The sequence below is a fragment of the Calidris pugnax genome, unplaced genomic scaffold, assembly GCF_001431845.1.
Source record: "Calidris pugnax isolate Ruff unplaced genomic scaffold, ASM143184v1 scaffold8, whole genome shotgun sequence".
Lineage (NCBI taxonomy): Eukaryota > Metazoa > Chordata > Aves > Charadriiformes > Scolopacidae > Calidris > Calidris pugnax.
In genome coordinates this window covers 4,394,420-4,410,897 of record NW_015090830.1, presented here as the reverse complement: position 1 = coordinate 4,410,897, position 16,478 = coordinate 4,394,420, and the positions used below count along the sequence as shown (strand labels likewise).

Genomic DNA, 16,478 nt, shown 5'->3' with positions numbered 1-16,478 from the left:
TATTATTAGTGGTAATAATTTTAATGATTTGTACTTAATAATCCTAAAATAAGGTTATTTTCTCCCCCCAAAATATTGTTTAAGCCTATTCTCATGATTGTGCAAGGAAATGATGAAATTGGAAGTTTGTGAGTAAGCTTATTCTGCCATGTCCTGCTTGTGCAGGATCCAGTGTTTGCAATAGTATTATGTGTTGGCTTGACCTTGGCTGGCTGTTTGATGCCTGTCTCTTGATACAGTTGCATTGAAAAGTTAATGTGGCATCTACTGAAATGTGGCATTGTTTTCCTATGAAAACAATGAGCTCTGGGGAAAAGGCCGATTTGTCGTCTTTGTGGGTCAAAGTATGTTTTTCAGTTACCAGGCAAACCATATAACAACTAGAGAAGGAACCAGCTCATTCATGAATAGAATTGGCAAAGCTGTAATGTTTTATTTTCTTTTTTTTTTCCTTTTTCTTTTTAAGGTGATGTACTCTTGGCTACAGCTTTTCTGTCCTATTCTGGTCCTTTTAACCAAGAGTTCCGCAGTCTGCTATTAAACGACTGGCAAAAGGAAATGAAAAGCCGGAAAATCCCCTTTGGTAACAACTTGAACCTCATAGAAATGCTGACTGATGCTCCAACTATCAATGAATGGAACCTGCAAGGATTACCAAACGATGACTTATCCATACAGAATGGAATAATTGTCACTAAGGCATCTCGTTATCCTTTATTAATTGATCCACAGACACAGGGTAAAATTTGGATTAAAAATAAGGAAGGCAAAAATGAACTTCAGGTAATAGAAGTGCTGGTGCTTTCAAAATCCCTAGAAGCTCTTTGCTCACAAAACAGTCACAACTCAGTGATTCAAATAATACTCAGCAAATGCCTTTTATATAAAATGCCTAGTCTGGATATAAAGGACATCTCAGATATGTTTTGGTAGATTTGAGATTTGGCTAGATATGAAAATGTACATCTGAAGCTTATTAGTACCAGTGACTTGATTTGTTTAATGAATTTATTTTAATGAAACATAAACAGTTGGAAAATAGGACTACTTTTTAAAGCAAAGACTATTTAGTGGCTTGTTCAATGTAACCCCCTCATTTTTACGGAGGGGAGAAGTAGGGGGGAACAGACTTACCCTTGACAGAGTTTGACTTGGGGATATTATCCAAGATAAATTGAAGGAGATAAAAGGTTCCTGTGATTTTCTGGTCTAGTTGTACTCATTGCATATCAAAACATTGAGTGCTCAGTGTTGCTTTGCTTCTACTTCAAGGCCGGGCTGGATGGGTCTTTGAGCAACCTCGTCCAGTCGGAGGTGTCCCTGCCCATGGCAGGGGGGTTGGAACTTGATGACCCTTAAGGTCCCTTCCAACTCTAACTGTTCTATGATTCTACAATTCTACTTTTGTAGCTGAAAAATAAAAGTTTGCATTCAATGAGATCTGAGAATATGGTACGCTGACATTACCTTTTCTTGTGGTCACAATCTTTGCCTTAATCCTAATGTAACCATAGGATCATTGTTTTTGTCACTAATTTAAATAAAATGAAATAATTTATAAATATAAAGCAAACCAAAAGCTTGCTAACTGGGCATAACATAATATACTTGTTCATGATTGTATTTTTAGATCACTTCTTTGAATCACAAGTATTTTAGAAATCATTTAGAAGACAGCCTTTCTTTGGGAAGACCTCTTTTGATAGAAGATATTGGAGAAGAACTTGACCCAGCACTCGATAATATTTTGGAAAAAAACTTCATTAAAATGGGCTCAGCCAACAAGGTGCAAATAAAACAAATGAGCAAACAAATGAAAACAGTCACCCTCCTTGCCCTCAAGAAAATAACTTCTAATAAGTATATGACTATAAAAGATTAAACTCATATTTAAATTTGATTATTGCTAATACTGAAAAAAACCCAGAGTTTAAGATCACAAATACTTAATATATTTAACCTATAAAGCTCCATATCCATTTCCTTATGAAATTTTAAAAAATTGAAGTAATCTGTGAATGAATAATTTAAACTGTTCCATAGATATTTTCAACAAATTCTTTCAATCAGTCATACAATTTAAAGCTCGGTTTTTATGACTTAGAACAGAAAAATTCAACCTTTGTTTCTACATGCAGTACCTGAAGGAGTGTGTACTGGTTCTTGTTATCTCAAGACTTCTTTTAATACTTTTCTTAAGGTGAAGGTTGGTGATAAGGAAATAGATGTTATGAATGGCTTCAGACTTTATATTACTACAAAACTGCCAAATCCAGGTTACTCCCCTGAAATTAGTGCTCGAACCTCCATCATTGACTTTACTGTGACCATGAAAGGCCTTGAAAATCAACTCTTAGGAAGAGTAATTCTCACAGAGAAACAGGTAAAAGAATCAATTGTATCTTTTTCCTGGCTATATGTCTTACATTTACCTGTAGAAGGTTTTACTTTCATTTTAATTTATTGCACTCTATTCCAATGTTACACGGTAACTTTGTGGCTCTCTCTGTTGTGCTTATTCTTAATAATGCATATTCGTATAATGGTTTAAAAGCTGGTACAGAAGAAATTGATTCATTCAAGCGGAAGTTTCTATTTGTCTTTATTGTCCCAACTGTACCATACTTGCCTTATTTTTCCTGCCACAATGAGTTGTATCCTCATGAGAATGGCCTGTGAAAAGGAAAAAGGCCTTGAATAAAAGTTGATGATGTTCTGTCTACACACTGTGGAGCTCATGGCAAATAACCTGGTGCAAAGGGTTCAGACTTAGTTACTTCTTTGCACCAAGGGGAAATGGGCTAGCTACCTATTTTGATATTGCAAATGTATTAGTTGAGGAATCCAAGTTCAGGATGACAATCCCAATGAACATGTCACCAGAAGTTCTGGAAGGAGGTTGGTTGGTGTCTTTTGAACTATCGGACACCCGATCCCTGGCCAGGCAATATTGAAGTCAAATGAGACCCTATGCATCTATGACTGCATATTTACTGACATTTTGACAATAGTTATGGTTTACCTTCACTAGAGAGGAATGTGTTTTTTCCCGTATTGGAACATCTGTTGAGGTCCTCCCATCCTCCTTCCCCACATGCCCTCAGTGTAAGATTCTTTCTTAATGGCCTCAGTCATCTTGTTAATGTCAAGTAGTTGCATTTCATTCCTGATCAGTCCATGGATCTCATGAGAGAAATCATATTCATTCTATGAAGGCTTATATTTTTGTCAGACAGCTTCATTGCACCATCAGCTTCATTTCAACCAGTGACAGCTTGTCAACCTGCTATGTAATGGAATTATCATGGTCTTTCTGAAATGCACTGTGATGTGTGTATTCACAAAGCCTTATGCCAGACTTCACTTCTGGGCTCTGAAATGCAGTAGATTCCTCAAGATGACAGTCATTTTGTCAGAAAATTCCTCCAGTCATCACAGTTGCTCTATGCCTGCTTTGAGGACACAGAAAAGATGGGAGCTTAATTTTTCTCAGAGGTGCAAACAAATAGACTAGGAAGTAATGGTCTCAAGTTGGAACATGGGAAATTCTGATTAGATATTAGGAAGATAATATTTACATTGAGAGTGGTCAAAACCAGGAACAGGTTACCTCGGGATGTGGTGGAATCTCCATTCTTGGGAGAGTTCAAGACTAAAATGAGGATGGTCATGAGCAACTGACCTATTTAGACCTGCTTTCAGCAGGGGGTTGGACCATTTCTGGGGGTCCCTTCCCAATAAATTATTCTACTACTCTATGGTATCTTTGCCACTAACTGGGAATGTCTAATGGGTGAACATATTGTGCTCTCTGGACCAGCTTCTCAGAGTGGAGTACTCACTACTGCTTGGATTGAGACAACCTGGGAATAGTTCTTCCAGATAAATGACAAGCAGACCACTTAACAGGCAGAGGGACTTTCATAGAATATGAAATATACTTACCACTTTTCAGTTTGCTTGGTCTCTGTTCTTGCACCCTGTGATTCAAGGTTTCCTGAAGAGTCAATTAGGACATATCCCACCATCCAGCTTCCCCCCCTGCTTTTTTTTTTTTTTTCCCTATGATATCTAATTATGCAACTTTGGAAATTTGGGATTTCCCTATTAAATGTTTAGATTTGTGCTACCTTATAGCCTTTGATGGAATTACGTAACTGTGATACAGTTTACCGAGTTATTTTAGTATGATGACTGCTTGGTGATGTGCAGTTAGAATGTTTATGTGGAACTTCCACCACCAAAAGAGAAGAGATTATTTATGTGAAGTTAGTGTTCTTCAAGGTTTGTATGTACATTTATATCCATCTTGCCATTTCAGTTCTACTCTATTTCTTGGAATTATTGGATTTGAGAAACTTGATACTATTGAACATAGTATAACATACTGTTTTAATGATAAAATTGTTTTGCTACATTGACTGTTATGTAATTTGACAAAAAACTTGCTTATTTAGTGTTGTAGAAATAGATACGTCATATTAGTAGTGAAGTTATAATATACAATAACTGTTTATTGATTTTTGAATTTTCACATTCATATTTCAAGGTTTGTGTTGGGAAAATGCTCAAGTTGTGTAAGGAACAGTTGATGGAAATTCTTGGACTTGTGAATCTTGTGGCAGAATGATATAAACTGTGTAGCAGCTTTTATATTTTATGAATATTTTATATTTTATGAATATTATGAATAAAGATCTAGCTTTCTTTATGAAAGCCTGTAAAATGACATCAGCTTATGAAAGCAGTTCCATAAAGCTGGATTTGAAATAGCTTCTTCTGTGCAAATTTCTTGAATTTATGTATGTGGCATCTTGTCTTGGTTTTTTTGCATCCTTGATGTTATGACTGGACATTTTTGAAGACATGCAGAATACTTTCAACTGTGTGCTCTCCCTGATCTGCAAAAAGTATTTTAAAAATTTAATAGATTTTTTTTCACTAAGGTTTTCATCTAAGGTTACTTCACTTGCTTTAGTTTGGCCATTCTGTTTCCAACTTGTTTCTCAGACTCTTCTTGTGAGGAAAAAATTAGCTTTCTGTTTTTGAAATGCATTGCAATCTAGAATATGTTTAACCTTTTAAACCGAACTCAGCAAAACTTGAAATTTAATTTTACTCAGAATGATTTCTCAATATAATTATTATATTTAATTGGATGCTAATATTCTTTTAATGCTAGACTTTTAAAAAATGTTTCTACTTCATCAAACTTGCATAATGCTTGTCTTGTTTCATAATTGCTACCTGCTTTTCTTTAGTTCCATTAGGCATCAGGTGATTAAAATGGAGTTAACTGTAGTTCTCTTGTCTTTTTTCATCAGTTCTTGTCAGAATCTTTTGCATCTGTATGCACATCTTCTAAGTTATGTGACATTTACATTATTCTGTGACAACGGTCCCAATATATCTTTTCTACCTGATGATGATGTTTCAATATACCTTTTGTACAGTGACAAGAAAGGAATCTAAATCTGATAACAAGATGATTTTTTAAAATTTCCTTTTTAAGATAAAAGAACTTTCTTTGCAAGAACTAAATTCTGGAAATATTTAGGAATGCTGGCAGAGTGTAGGAGTTAAATGACCACAAGTTTAGAATGTAGGAAAACAAACCAATTTCAAAAGTTGTAACAGTGTTGCAAATCTGTATAAACGAAGGCTGCTCAAATGGAGGAGTAAAACCTTTCCATAAGCCTTGCTGAGGTCTCAGGTTCATAATTCCTCTAGTGCTATATGAGAGATGGTGTATTTCATAGTGTTCCTGTTTCTTTGGAATAGTAGCAGCCTGTCTGCAGTGCTGAAGTGGACTTGGCAAAGGTGCTTCCAACTTTGGAGAGACATTGTTAAAACTGTCTATCAGAACTTTATAAACAGCAAGAGAGTACTTCTGTAGGCATAGCTAATATTTCTGCCAACTGGCTCACTTATTGTTAATTCATAAGTTTCATATTATCCTTGTCTTATGAAAGACTTAAACCATCCTTTCCCTTTTTCTTTCTTTTCACTTCACTGTATTGAAACATTTGGTGTTGTTTCAATGGAGTATTTTTATCTTTGAGGGATTAATTTATAAGAGTACTATAAGAATGAAGGCCCTTTATCTCTGAAGAACATATTTTTCTAGATATTTTAAACAGGTTTATTGGGTTTTTTAAAATGTAAAGCTGCTAATAAGAGATATCCATCTTTTATATATGATCACTGGAAAACAAAGCAGCAATATAAACCACCCAGCTTTTACTACTAAAAGTAATCAAATACTTCTAGTGAAGCAATTCAGTTTGAGTTCTACATGCTTTCTTTTCTTAATCAATGAAGCATGTCAGAGAGAGGCTGAAGTTATCCCTGGTTGATGGAGGAGTATTTTTAGATGCACTTCTTGAAATATTTGGTGCTTGATTCGTTGACTAAGGATGCTTGTTGTTACTGAGACGATATTTTTCAATTTGTGATTAGAAAACAGTGCATAAATGAGAATGGCATTAGATGGAATGCAATAAAATCCTGTGTCTGGAGAGGTGCTTGTACTTGTCTTTGAAACAGAAAGAGAAGAAAAAAAATTAATATTCTGGACTTCTAATTCTATTAGGGCATAAGAGCACACTTCATAGAATTTTTTGAAATGATTTTTTCATGCACACTTATGTAGCAGGTTAAGGAACCTGGCAATAGACCTGCTGTCAGAAATACCACTCAGATTCTTTCCCCATATTAGTGCAGTTACCTTTGATCTATACTGTTTTAGTAGGATTGATACTTCTAAAACTAAATGCAAATAGGATTGGTATTTATAAAACAATTTTTTTAAAATTTTTGACTACTCTTCTGTTTTCCAAATATTACTTTGTGTTCCAACAGGAATTAGAGAAAGAAAGAACAGATCTTATTGAAGATGTGACTATGAACAAAAGGAGGATTAAAGACCTAGAAGATAACCTGTTGTTCCGACTTACAAGCACTAAGAGTTCCCTGGCAGATGATGAGAGTCTAATAATTGTATTGAGTAACACTAAGACGACTGCTGAGGAGGTAACACAGAAACTGCAAACTTCTGCTGAAACTGAAGTACAGATCAACTCAGCCCGTGAGGAGTACAGACCTGGTGAGTAAAGGTAGTGATGAAAGACGAATAACTGGACCGTACCGTTAAAATAGCAATACTTAGAGAAAGAGAAATGGTAGTATGAGATCAGGAATGAGATAATGGGTGTGAAGGAACTGTGTTGTCCTGCAAATAAAATGCACCTAGGGAATGTCGTATTGAGCTATGGGGAAGAAAATAGTCAATATTATGCTTCATATGGAATTTGTTTGAGTTCAAGATGTTGACATTCTTTTAGGGGCCGGTATAACATAAATGCTTTTTGTATCTGTTTGGATGAATTCTTTGTTTATTCTGTCATAGATCCTTAAGTTATTATAGTCAACACATTTCATCAGTCTTTTGGCTTTTAACTGACAGGTGAAAAATGTGACAAAAATAAGAAAAACAAAACACGTCTCTGGAATTAAGTATTATACCCACATCTTAGGAAATGTGTAAATTGTTACAGTTAGTGTATCAGAAATCATTGCAGATTTTGTAAAACCTTTGTATTTAAAGCTAAATAACTGCTGAAAGTAAGGTAAATCTGTGCTGGGTAAGCTAAATGAATGCAGTTCATTTGGCTTTTATGTGACTCCTGTAAAAGTCTATAAAGATTAATTTGTTTGGGTACTCAAACACTACTTCCAACCATCTTAATTTTCATATGTTCTGCTGATGATCTGAATATTGCAGCATACCATCCAGATGCTCTCCAAATATGCTCATATTGGCAAACTGGGCATTACATAGCATGTATTGATTACAGTAAAGATATTGATTTTTTTTTTTCTGATGTATAAATGAGGATTAAATTAACTTTTTAATTATTTTTCTGGCCAAAAAGTAATGGAGCAACTCAAAGATCTTCAGTCATCATTAGTGTTAAACTCACTGTACTGGTTGTACGGGTTAAAAGTATTCTGCTCTGCATTTCTACTTTGAACACAATCTTGTTTCCTGTCCTTCAGTTGCAACTCGAGGTAGCATCTTATACTTCCTTATTACTGAGATGAGCATGGTCAATGTGATGTATCAGACTTCACTTCGGCAGTTTTTGGGACTTTTTGATCGCTCCCTAGCCAGGTAATTTAGCTAACAATAAGTATCATTTGTATTTACCTAGTCCTGGAAGTGGTTGTAGTACAGTAAAGATTTGTTGTAAACTAATGTCAGAGAGTGTCGCTTGTTACAACCTTGACAGGAATTGTCAGTTTAAATACCCACAAGCCTTTGTCTATTAGTTACCAAGGCAAAGAATCTTCAAATGTATTTACAGTCCTTAAAAATTAGGCATTAGTTAATTAAAAACCATTATACTGTGTTGATTTTCAGCTATGCATAAGGCTTGATTAGAAAGGAATTTTTTTTTGTTGCTCCTTCAATCTGAAAGTTGTTGCTAGCTTGCTGTCTGATATTCTGTATTTGTGATCTATTATTTTTTCATGTTTTGAAAGTTCTGAACTATGGCTTTTTGTCTTTTACATAGTATTTGCTTTAGTAAGGGTATGCAAATCGACATTCAACTGCAGACCTTCCTTCCAACAGGTCTACCAAGAGCCCGATAACTAGCAAGAGGGTTACTAATATTATTGAACACATGACATATGAAGTGTTCAAGTATGCTGCCCGAGGACTCTATGAGGAGCACAAATTTCTTTTCACGTTGTTACTTACACTGAAGATTGATATGGAAAGAAACAGAGTGAAGCATGAAGAATTTCTGACACTTGTTAAAGGTTGGAACTATGTAACAATTTTAAGTAGAGTACACCTAGTATTGTAGAAAATTTGTGACCTATGCTTACATCTCCTAGCAAGCCTGCTGCTTCCTTTTGCACATGAGAAGCCAGTCAATTGAAAGAATACATGCTTATCATTCTGTTGTGGTGACAGACAACATATGGTAGTTCTAATTTACAGCAGCATGCTAAATATTGATAAACATAGCTTTGAGAATTGTGAGAATTAAAAAGGAAAACTAAGTATCCTTTCAGTTGATGTTTACGTCTGCTGCTCTAATACCACCAGGTATTATACTAAACATCTTTTAGTTTATTTGGTAACTGCAGGAGGACAAGCAAGCAAACAGAAACAGAAAGTGGTGCTAGCAGTTTAAAAGAATATCTAACTCTTAGTTGAATGTGGCAAGTTCATGGCTTTAGTCTTAACTGTGTACAAGCACTGTGTATCTTCACTTGAAATCTTGGAGTGTGCATGAGCTGGCTTAGGCAGGATGCAGGAAGAGCCACAAAACCATGGATGAAATGCAAAGAGTAAGTTTAATCTCAATACCTCATGAATTAGGGGATCTCCGAAGGAGCACCTGGGCAGAGGCATGCAAGTGGGAATGCAGGCACTGCAGAGATTAGTCCTTGCTGGAAAGAGTCATTGGTAGCGAGGGAGTCCTCGCAAGAGAGACAGAGTGTGAGAGATTTCAAACCTGCTGTTCTTGCCTGTATAGCAGGGATTCAAGCAGGCGCAGCTTTCCACTGTGCTTTGGTCTTCTCCGACAGCAGGGCAGGAATCCCAAGCACATTGGATAAGGTGTCTCTGAATCTATCACAGGCCTGTGTCATCTAGGTGCAGATGTTCTACTTGTCGAGCACATAAGACTAAACAACAATTAGTATGATATATGTGTTTCCCGACAGCCCAGGTGTGAGTCACTTCAGCGTGTTTACAATCCTCCTCACTGATCTTTCGTACTTTCCCATAGAGTCGTTTTGTATTACCTTTCCAAGGTACTTAGTTTTCCAGGGAACATTTATTTATGGGTTATATCTGTTAATTTTTTCATGTTGAATCTTCAGAATATCTTTTCCCAACAAGCATTTAATTCCAGGCACCTTGCACATAGAAGTAGTAAATCCTCAAAGGAGAAACTGGTTAGCAAAGATTAAGGTACATAATAAAAAAAAATAAAATATAGACTCACCAAACTGCAAACTCTGCTTCATCAAAGGTAGGATGACTTCATAAGGTAGAAAAACCCTGTAACCTCATGATTGAAAATCTGGATTCTCATGGCTTGTATTTTCTTTTTATATTGTGTTTTCTTTCTTTTAGCTTCAGTTGAATTCCAAGGAAGGTAAAAGTACATACTGGCAAAGTTATGTTATCTACAACAATAAAAAATCAGCTAAAATAATATTGAAATTAAGCTTCTTCAGTTTTTTATCTGTAAACTCAAGTTTATTCTCTCACAGTAGAAAATAGATTTAGCTTGTAATGGGAATCTGATTTAAAAAAAATAAATGTTTTAAAGTAAGATGAAAAGTAAGATTTAAAAATAAATTTTGCACGTTGGCTAACTCAGAATTTTTTTTGTGGCCATCCTTAGGTATTAAGCAGTTTTCTCCAGAATGGGAAGACTTAGTAATGTAAAATAGTCCTGCAGTATCTAGTTCACATTTTCCAAATAGGTCTGGTTTTTTTGTGTGTGTGTGTTTTGGGTGTCTCCAACAGTTCTAATTATAATTCCTAATTATATATATAATTCCTAATTTCTTACAGGTGGTGCTTCCCTAGACCTTAAAATTTGTCCTCCTAAGCCAGCTAAATGGATTCTGGATATGACTTGGCTGAACTTGGTGGAACTCAGTAAGCTTAAACAATTTTCAGATATTCTTGATCAGGTAAGTAAGAGCTTTAAAAAATTATTTTATTGTTTGGCAGTGATTGCCTGGTAGTGATCAAGGCATGTGGTGGGAAACTGGTTTATTTCATAGAACGGAATGAAACTGATAGCAAATAGCCAAAGTTGTGGTCCTGACAGCTTAGCAACCTGTATTGATAAAACCCACAGGAAAATGAGAAGAAAGTAGAACATTTCACACACTATATAATTATAATACTTTCAGATTGGGATACAACCTGCTATTATCCAATTCACTTAATGCAACTTGAATCTTCTGGTTTTTAGACTTTCTTGCATCCCTGTTGTGCTTTCTTATGCTATGTTTTACAATGCTTGTTCCAATATTTCTCTGAATACATGGAATAAGAGTTAGGGAAATGGTGTTCAGTAAATTCAACACTTGTATGAATAGTCTCAGTTGACACTAAGTTTAAGGTAGCTAATAGAATATGGCTGTGCCATTATACCTATTCATGAAAAATACTGAGCAGTAACTCATTTTTTCAGAATATGAGTACTTGATGGTATTGTTCAATTTTGCAATTAAAATCTGAAAGCTTATCTTCTCTTTTTTACATAACCTTATTATATCTGTGTACTAACATTGTTTAAAAAAATGGCTGTGTGTATTACACGTCTCTGACCCTCATTAAAAGTTTGTGACCTAGTGATAGTTGAAATGTGACTTGTCTGTTAGTGAAAGTTACTCCTTTGTTGGTGTAACTGCAGATTTCCAGAGCAGAGAAACAGTGGAAAACCTGGTTTGATAGTGAGAATCCTGAAGAAGAACCGGTTCCGAGTGGCTATGGTCAATCCCTGGACTGCTTCAGGCATCTTCTTCTTATCAGATCTTGGTGTCCTGACAGGACCATAGCTCAGGTAAATTTATTTAACCAACACAGTCTATTTAAGTGTCATTAGAATAGTATTTACAGTATTGCAGTTCCGTACTTTTTTATTTAATACCAAACTCCTTTTTGTAATGAACCTCTATATTGTGTTTTCTGAAGTTCTTTTCAGCCATGTCATGCATTTATTCCAAGGGCAGTGTTAGCAAAATTATTGCAATATATTGAAAGAGTATTAGACAGTGATTTCACTACAATGATAGGATTTAATCTGAAAATATATGTCCTTATCCATTTCTCTTTTATCAGTTCAGCAGGTATTTTTGACTGTCTTTGCTGGTATTAATCACCGGAATAGTAGAAGTGTTCTTGTATTAGGCTAAAGTAAAATCTTTTAATGAACTCAGCTCACTGAAAGAAAAAAAAACTTGAAAATGATTTAATTGAGGAACCATTTCTTGCATGGAAGAATTAGGCCCTCTTTAGAAAAATCTATAGTAAGGTCTGTTAAAAAATTTCAATTTAGTCATCTATTCAGAAATGAGTGAAATATAAAATTAAATCTTATTGAATGATTAGACCTATTTTTAAGAAAAATAAATTTCTAGGAGCCTATTTTTAATCTTTGTATTCTTCTCCAATGCAAAAGAAGAAAAATTATGCAATTGCTGACAATTTCAGAGCAATGGTTGGCAATTAACTGAAGTCAGAATGCGTTACTAAAAGTGTGGTATTAATTTTATGGATGCAAACCTTTAACCATTGAGACTGGATTCAGAGTAAGTCTGAGCAATTAGTGGTGTAACTGTGGTCCATAGATGGTTAAATGGTACATCTCTCAGATGTGGGCTATATCTGAAACAAATCATGCAGAAGTAATTCCTCAGTACTGTGAATGGGAGCAAGATACATTTTCATCTTATGATGGTTTTATGAACACTGATAGTATATCACATGCTAAATGCTGAATATCTTTTGTCTCTGAGAAGTAACCCAGAGGCATTAAGAAGAAGACTGGTCTCAGACAAAAGCTATGTAGTGGGAAAGAATACAAGAAAGACCATCTCAGACTGTCAAAGAGCCTTTTCTTTTTCTTAGTAAAAAGAAAAAGGAATAACAGAGGTGTTCTTCACCTGTTCCTCTGGATCTTCTACTTAGTGACAGTTATATTCATCATTAATACTACTAATTCATCTCTTGTTTAAACATGAAGGTGGGAAAGACATAACATGTTTGAAGCATATCTTCCATGCTTTCTTCCTTTTTTTTCTCTAGTATTTGGAAAGGAAACCTAGACTTTAAGGTTAGGAGTTATATTAACTAATGGAAATACCATCTTTAAATCATTAAAACATTTCTAAAAGTCTAGTAAGGTTATTATTCTTATTATACTGTAATTATAGGTATTATATATAACCATGCATACAGATATATGTAAAAGAATGGTTATTTTAAAAGTTTTAACCGGTCTTATAAGGCTGCAAGATATAACAACTTCAAAGTCAGTATGATATGCTAACATGTAAAAATAAATTTGCTGCATATTTGTATTTCTGATCTAAATTTATAGCAGCTTCTGCTCTTCACTTATTGGTAGTATTTACACTCAGAAGAAAACAGTATTAAATGATTACATCACAGGTTAAATTTACCCTTTTTAATATAGGCAAGAAAATACATCATTGACACTATGGGGGAGAAATATGCAGAGGGAGTCATCTTGGACTTGGAGAAGACATGGGAAGAGTCAGATCCACGTACTCCTCTCATATGCTTTCTTTCCATGGGCTCTGATCCTACAGACTCAATTATTGCTTTGGGAAAAAGACTCAAGACAGAGACACGTTATGTTTCCATGGGCCAAGGGCAAGAAACCCATGCTCGTAAGCTTCTACAGCAGACAATGGCTCACGTAAGAGACAAAAATCTTTATTTTGCATCGGTATTAAACACTTAGAAATGAAAATTTGTCATGAAATAAAGTTGTTTAGTGGGTGTTTAATGCTGATTTGAGAAGCTATATTTATTTGTATAAGTGTCCTAAGCAACAGAATTGTCCTTTCACAGTCATTTAATTGACAATAACAAGCTTTTCGATACCGGGCAGATATCAGTTTTTCCATAAAAAATGGAGTTTTTGTTGTAGGTTGTTGATTGATGACCATGGCTGAATTGATTGGTTGAATTACATGAATATTAAATATTCTTTAGCAAGCATTTAATAACATTTTTTCAATTTTGTATTGTTAGTAATACAAACATATTTTGCAAAATGAAGAAGATTAATTCCAAATATACTACTGCTAGGTACAAAACCTTGAGAAAAAAAACAAGACTGTATTGCAAAATAATCTGGTATTGCTGCAGTCTGGATTTTGAATTGGAGTGGACAATCTGATAGCACAGGCATTTTACAAGTGAAACATGGAAGAATTACAGAAAAAAAAAATCCTGTACAAGAAACAAAAGCAGAGATGTGCCAACTTAGCATGCTTTGTCTGTCAGGTGGTAGTACTGCTATACCTGCTCATGTGAACAGATAAAACTTCTTGCAGTCCTGTGTTTTGAGCTTTTTCACTGTCTGTATAACCAGTTTTTCTCTGAGTTTTGCTTCAGATTCACATTTGATAACTTCACATTAAGAGGTAATCAGCAGATCAGATGAGAATAAACTTATTGAAAAGAAAGGGAAGAAGAGCTCCTTGCAATTACTTTCCCCTCACTATTTCACATGCCCTCTTAATGAAGAATTATGTGAGGTGTCTGTATGAAGTATGGTAATTCAAATGAGAAAGTTTGGTATCTATTGATTGATAGCAACAGATTAATTAAGTATTTATATTTGGTTATTTTCCAAGCCTGTGACCCTTGTGAGGAACAAGGTTTAGCAGCTTGCTCTATGGATCTGCTTCTGAGCTTCCCTGTATAACTCAAGATTTATCACTGTTTAACAGCATTGCAGTCATGTCCAGATATTCTTTACTGAAATGGAAAAGGTAGGGACCACTTGAGAAGATCAAGCTGGATAAGTAAGGACCACCTGTTTAGATGGATAAAACCAAAGAAGCTAACAATGTGCCTACAGCTTAGCTCATGAGCTCTCTTTTGGAGAAAAAATTATTTAATTACGTATGTACCATTACTATGGATTCTGGTCTCTGTACATGAAATCAAATGATTAAGGCGTAGTCTTTTATTTGGTGAGCCAGTGGTGCAAAATTGACTATGGAGGATTTCTTCCTTTAACAGCTCTAATAAGCACTTAAACATGCTATATTTTGCTATAGCTTAGATGCATTGGCTTTGTTCCTAACCTACAGCATAAACAAAGAACAATGTTTAGTGATTTCAGTTTGTAAACAATGTTTGTAACTTTATATTCTGTTGTTTTAAAAAAGGGAGGTTGGGCGCTTCTGCAAAACTGCCACCTTGGACTTGACTTTTTGGATGAACTGATGGACACTGTAATAGAGACAGAGACTGTCCATGAAAGCTTTCGACTGTGGATGACAACTGACATTCACAAACAGTTCCCCATCACTCTTCTTCAAATGTCTATTAAATTTACCAATGAACCGCCACAAGGGCTCAGAGCTGGACTAAGGAGAACTTATAGTGGTGAGTGCTACAGTGGTAATGATTTAAATTGCGCTCATGTTTGGACTCTGTGGTTATCATGTGGTCACATTGTAGCCACTGATAGAAGCTCTAAGTTACTATGGGAAACTGATCACAATGGTGCCAGGACACATCTTGGTCCTCGATTTGAGCTAGAAGTTGGGAAAGTTAAAAGGAAGAGAAGATCTGATGAAGTTCTGTTGCCAGAACTAATTGGACAGCAAAACAGGAAATGTTTTTTGTTTCTCAAATGTTTGCTTTTAATATCGCAGATCAAAGTATGTAAATTTTTAATCTTCTGTGTCCTTTGGCCAAAAAATAACGTGTTAATCTTTGTTGACTGTTAAGTGCTCTTTGCTTTGCTTAAAATAAAGGTCAAAGAATCTGTGCAGAAACAAACTTAATGTGAATTCAGCTATTAGTAAATTGTGGTGATGTTTTTTTTCTTTCCCCTGAAGTTTATGCTTTTAATTTGAGCATCTTAATAACATGCTATAAACTGTCTCCAGTATAGAACAGTTGGTAGGAAAATAATTTACTCATGGGAGAAGCAGAGAGCCAACTGAATATCTGTATGAGTGATGTTATAGCACTTTTTTTGAAATAGTTTTGAAAAATACTATGACTGTGTTTCTTATAAAGTCCACTTACAATCAATAGGTGTCAGCCAGGATTTACTAGACGTCAGTGACATGGTACAGTGGAAGCCAATGTTATATGCTGTAGCGTTTCTACACTCCACCATTCAAGAAAGACGCAAGTTTGGATCTCTGGGTTGGAATATACCTTATGAGTTTAATCAAGCTGATTTCAATGCTACTGTGCAGTTCATTCAAAACCACTTGGATAGCCTGGATGCCAAGAAGGTAATTAATGTTTTTGTGGGGAAGGTGGATTAGGGTGATGTATCTTTCTAGTAGTGGAATGTATATATATCTGGTTCCCAGTAACTGAACTATAAACATGATTTTAAATTATTCTTTTGTTTCTTTCCACAAACGATTAACATTCCGTGTGTGCATTTCTGCAGAGAAGCAGGCTTAAATTAGACTTTTAATCCTGTGCATGTTAGATCTCTATTCTAAACTGTACATTAAAAAAAAAAAATCCTTCCCAGCCGTGTCCCCCGAAAACTTCAGAAATGTAAACCTTAGAATTATAGACCTTCTTTTCAATGCTAATTAAGTCAGATAGTTAAAAATGGACCACTGTATTTAAAATATTCTTTTGGTTTAACCTATTATGAGTAAAAATAATATTAAGGTCCTCCAACTTATCTTGGCAG

At 35.1% G+C, this 16,478-nt stretch overlaps 1 protein-coding gene across 1 annotated transcript in view; it reads left to right on the top strand.

Moving 5' to 3' along the window:
* The window catches only part of DNAH5 (dynein, axonemal, heavy chain 5), a 119,161-nt gene that overhangs the window by 93,778 nt on the left and 8,905 nt on the right, over window positions 1-16,478 (top strand). The window contains exons 63-73 of the mRNA XM_014940732.1: window positions 467-783; window positions 1,631-1,786; window positions 2,201-2,383; window positions 6,862-7,105; window positions 8,059-8,173; window positions 8,636-8,826; window positions 10,604-10,725; window positions 11,457-11,606; window positions 13,242-13,487; window positions 14,974-15,193; window positions 15,854-16,059. Of these exons, the coding sequence (XP_014796218.1) occupies window positions 467-783; window positions 1,631-1,786; window positions 2,201-2,383; window positions 6,862-7,105; window positions 8,059-8,173; window positions 8,636-8,826; window positions 10,604-10,725; window positions 11,457-11,606; window positions 13,242-13,487; window positions 14,974-15,193; window positions 15,854-16,059 (2,150 nt within the window). The remainder of the gene's footprint in view (window positions 1-466; window positions 784-1,630; window positions 1,787-2,200; window positions 2,384-6,861; window positions 7,106-8,058; window positions 8,174-8,635; window positions 8,827-10,603; window positions 10,726-11,456; window positions 11,607-13,241; window positions 13,488-14,973; window positions 15,194-15,853; window positions 16,060-16,478) is intronic.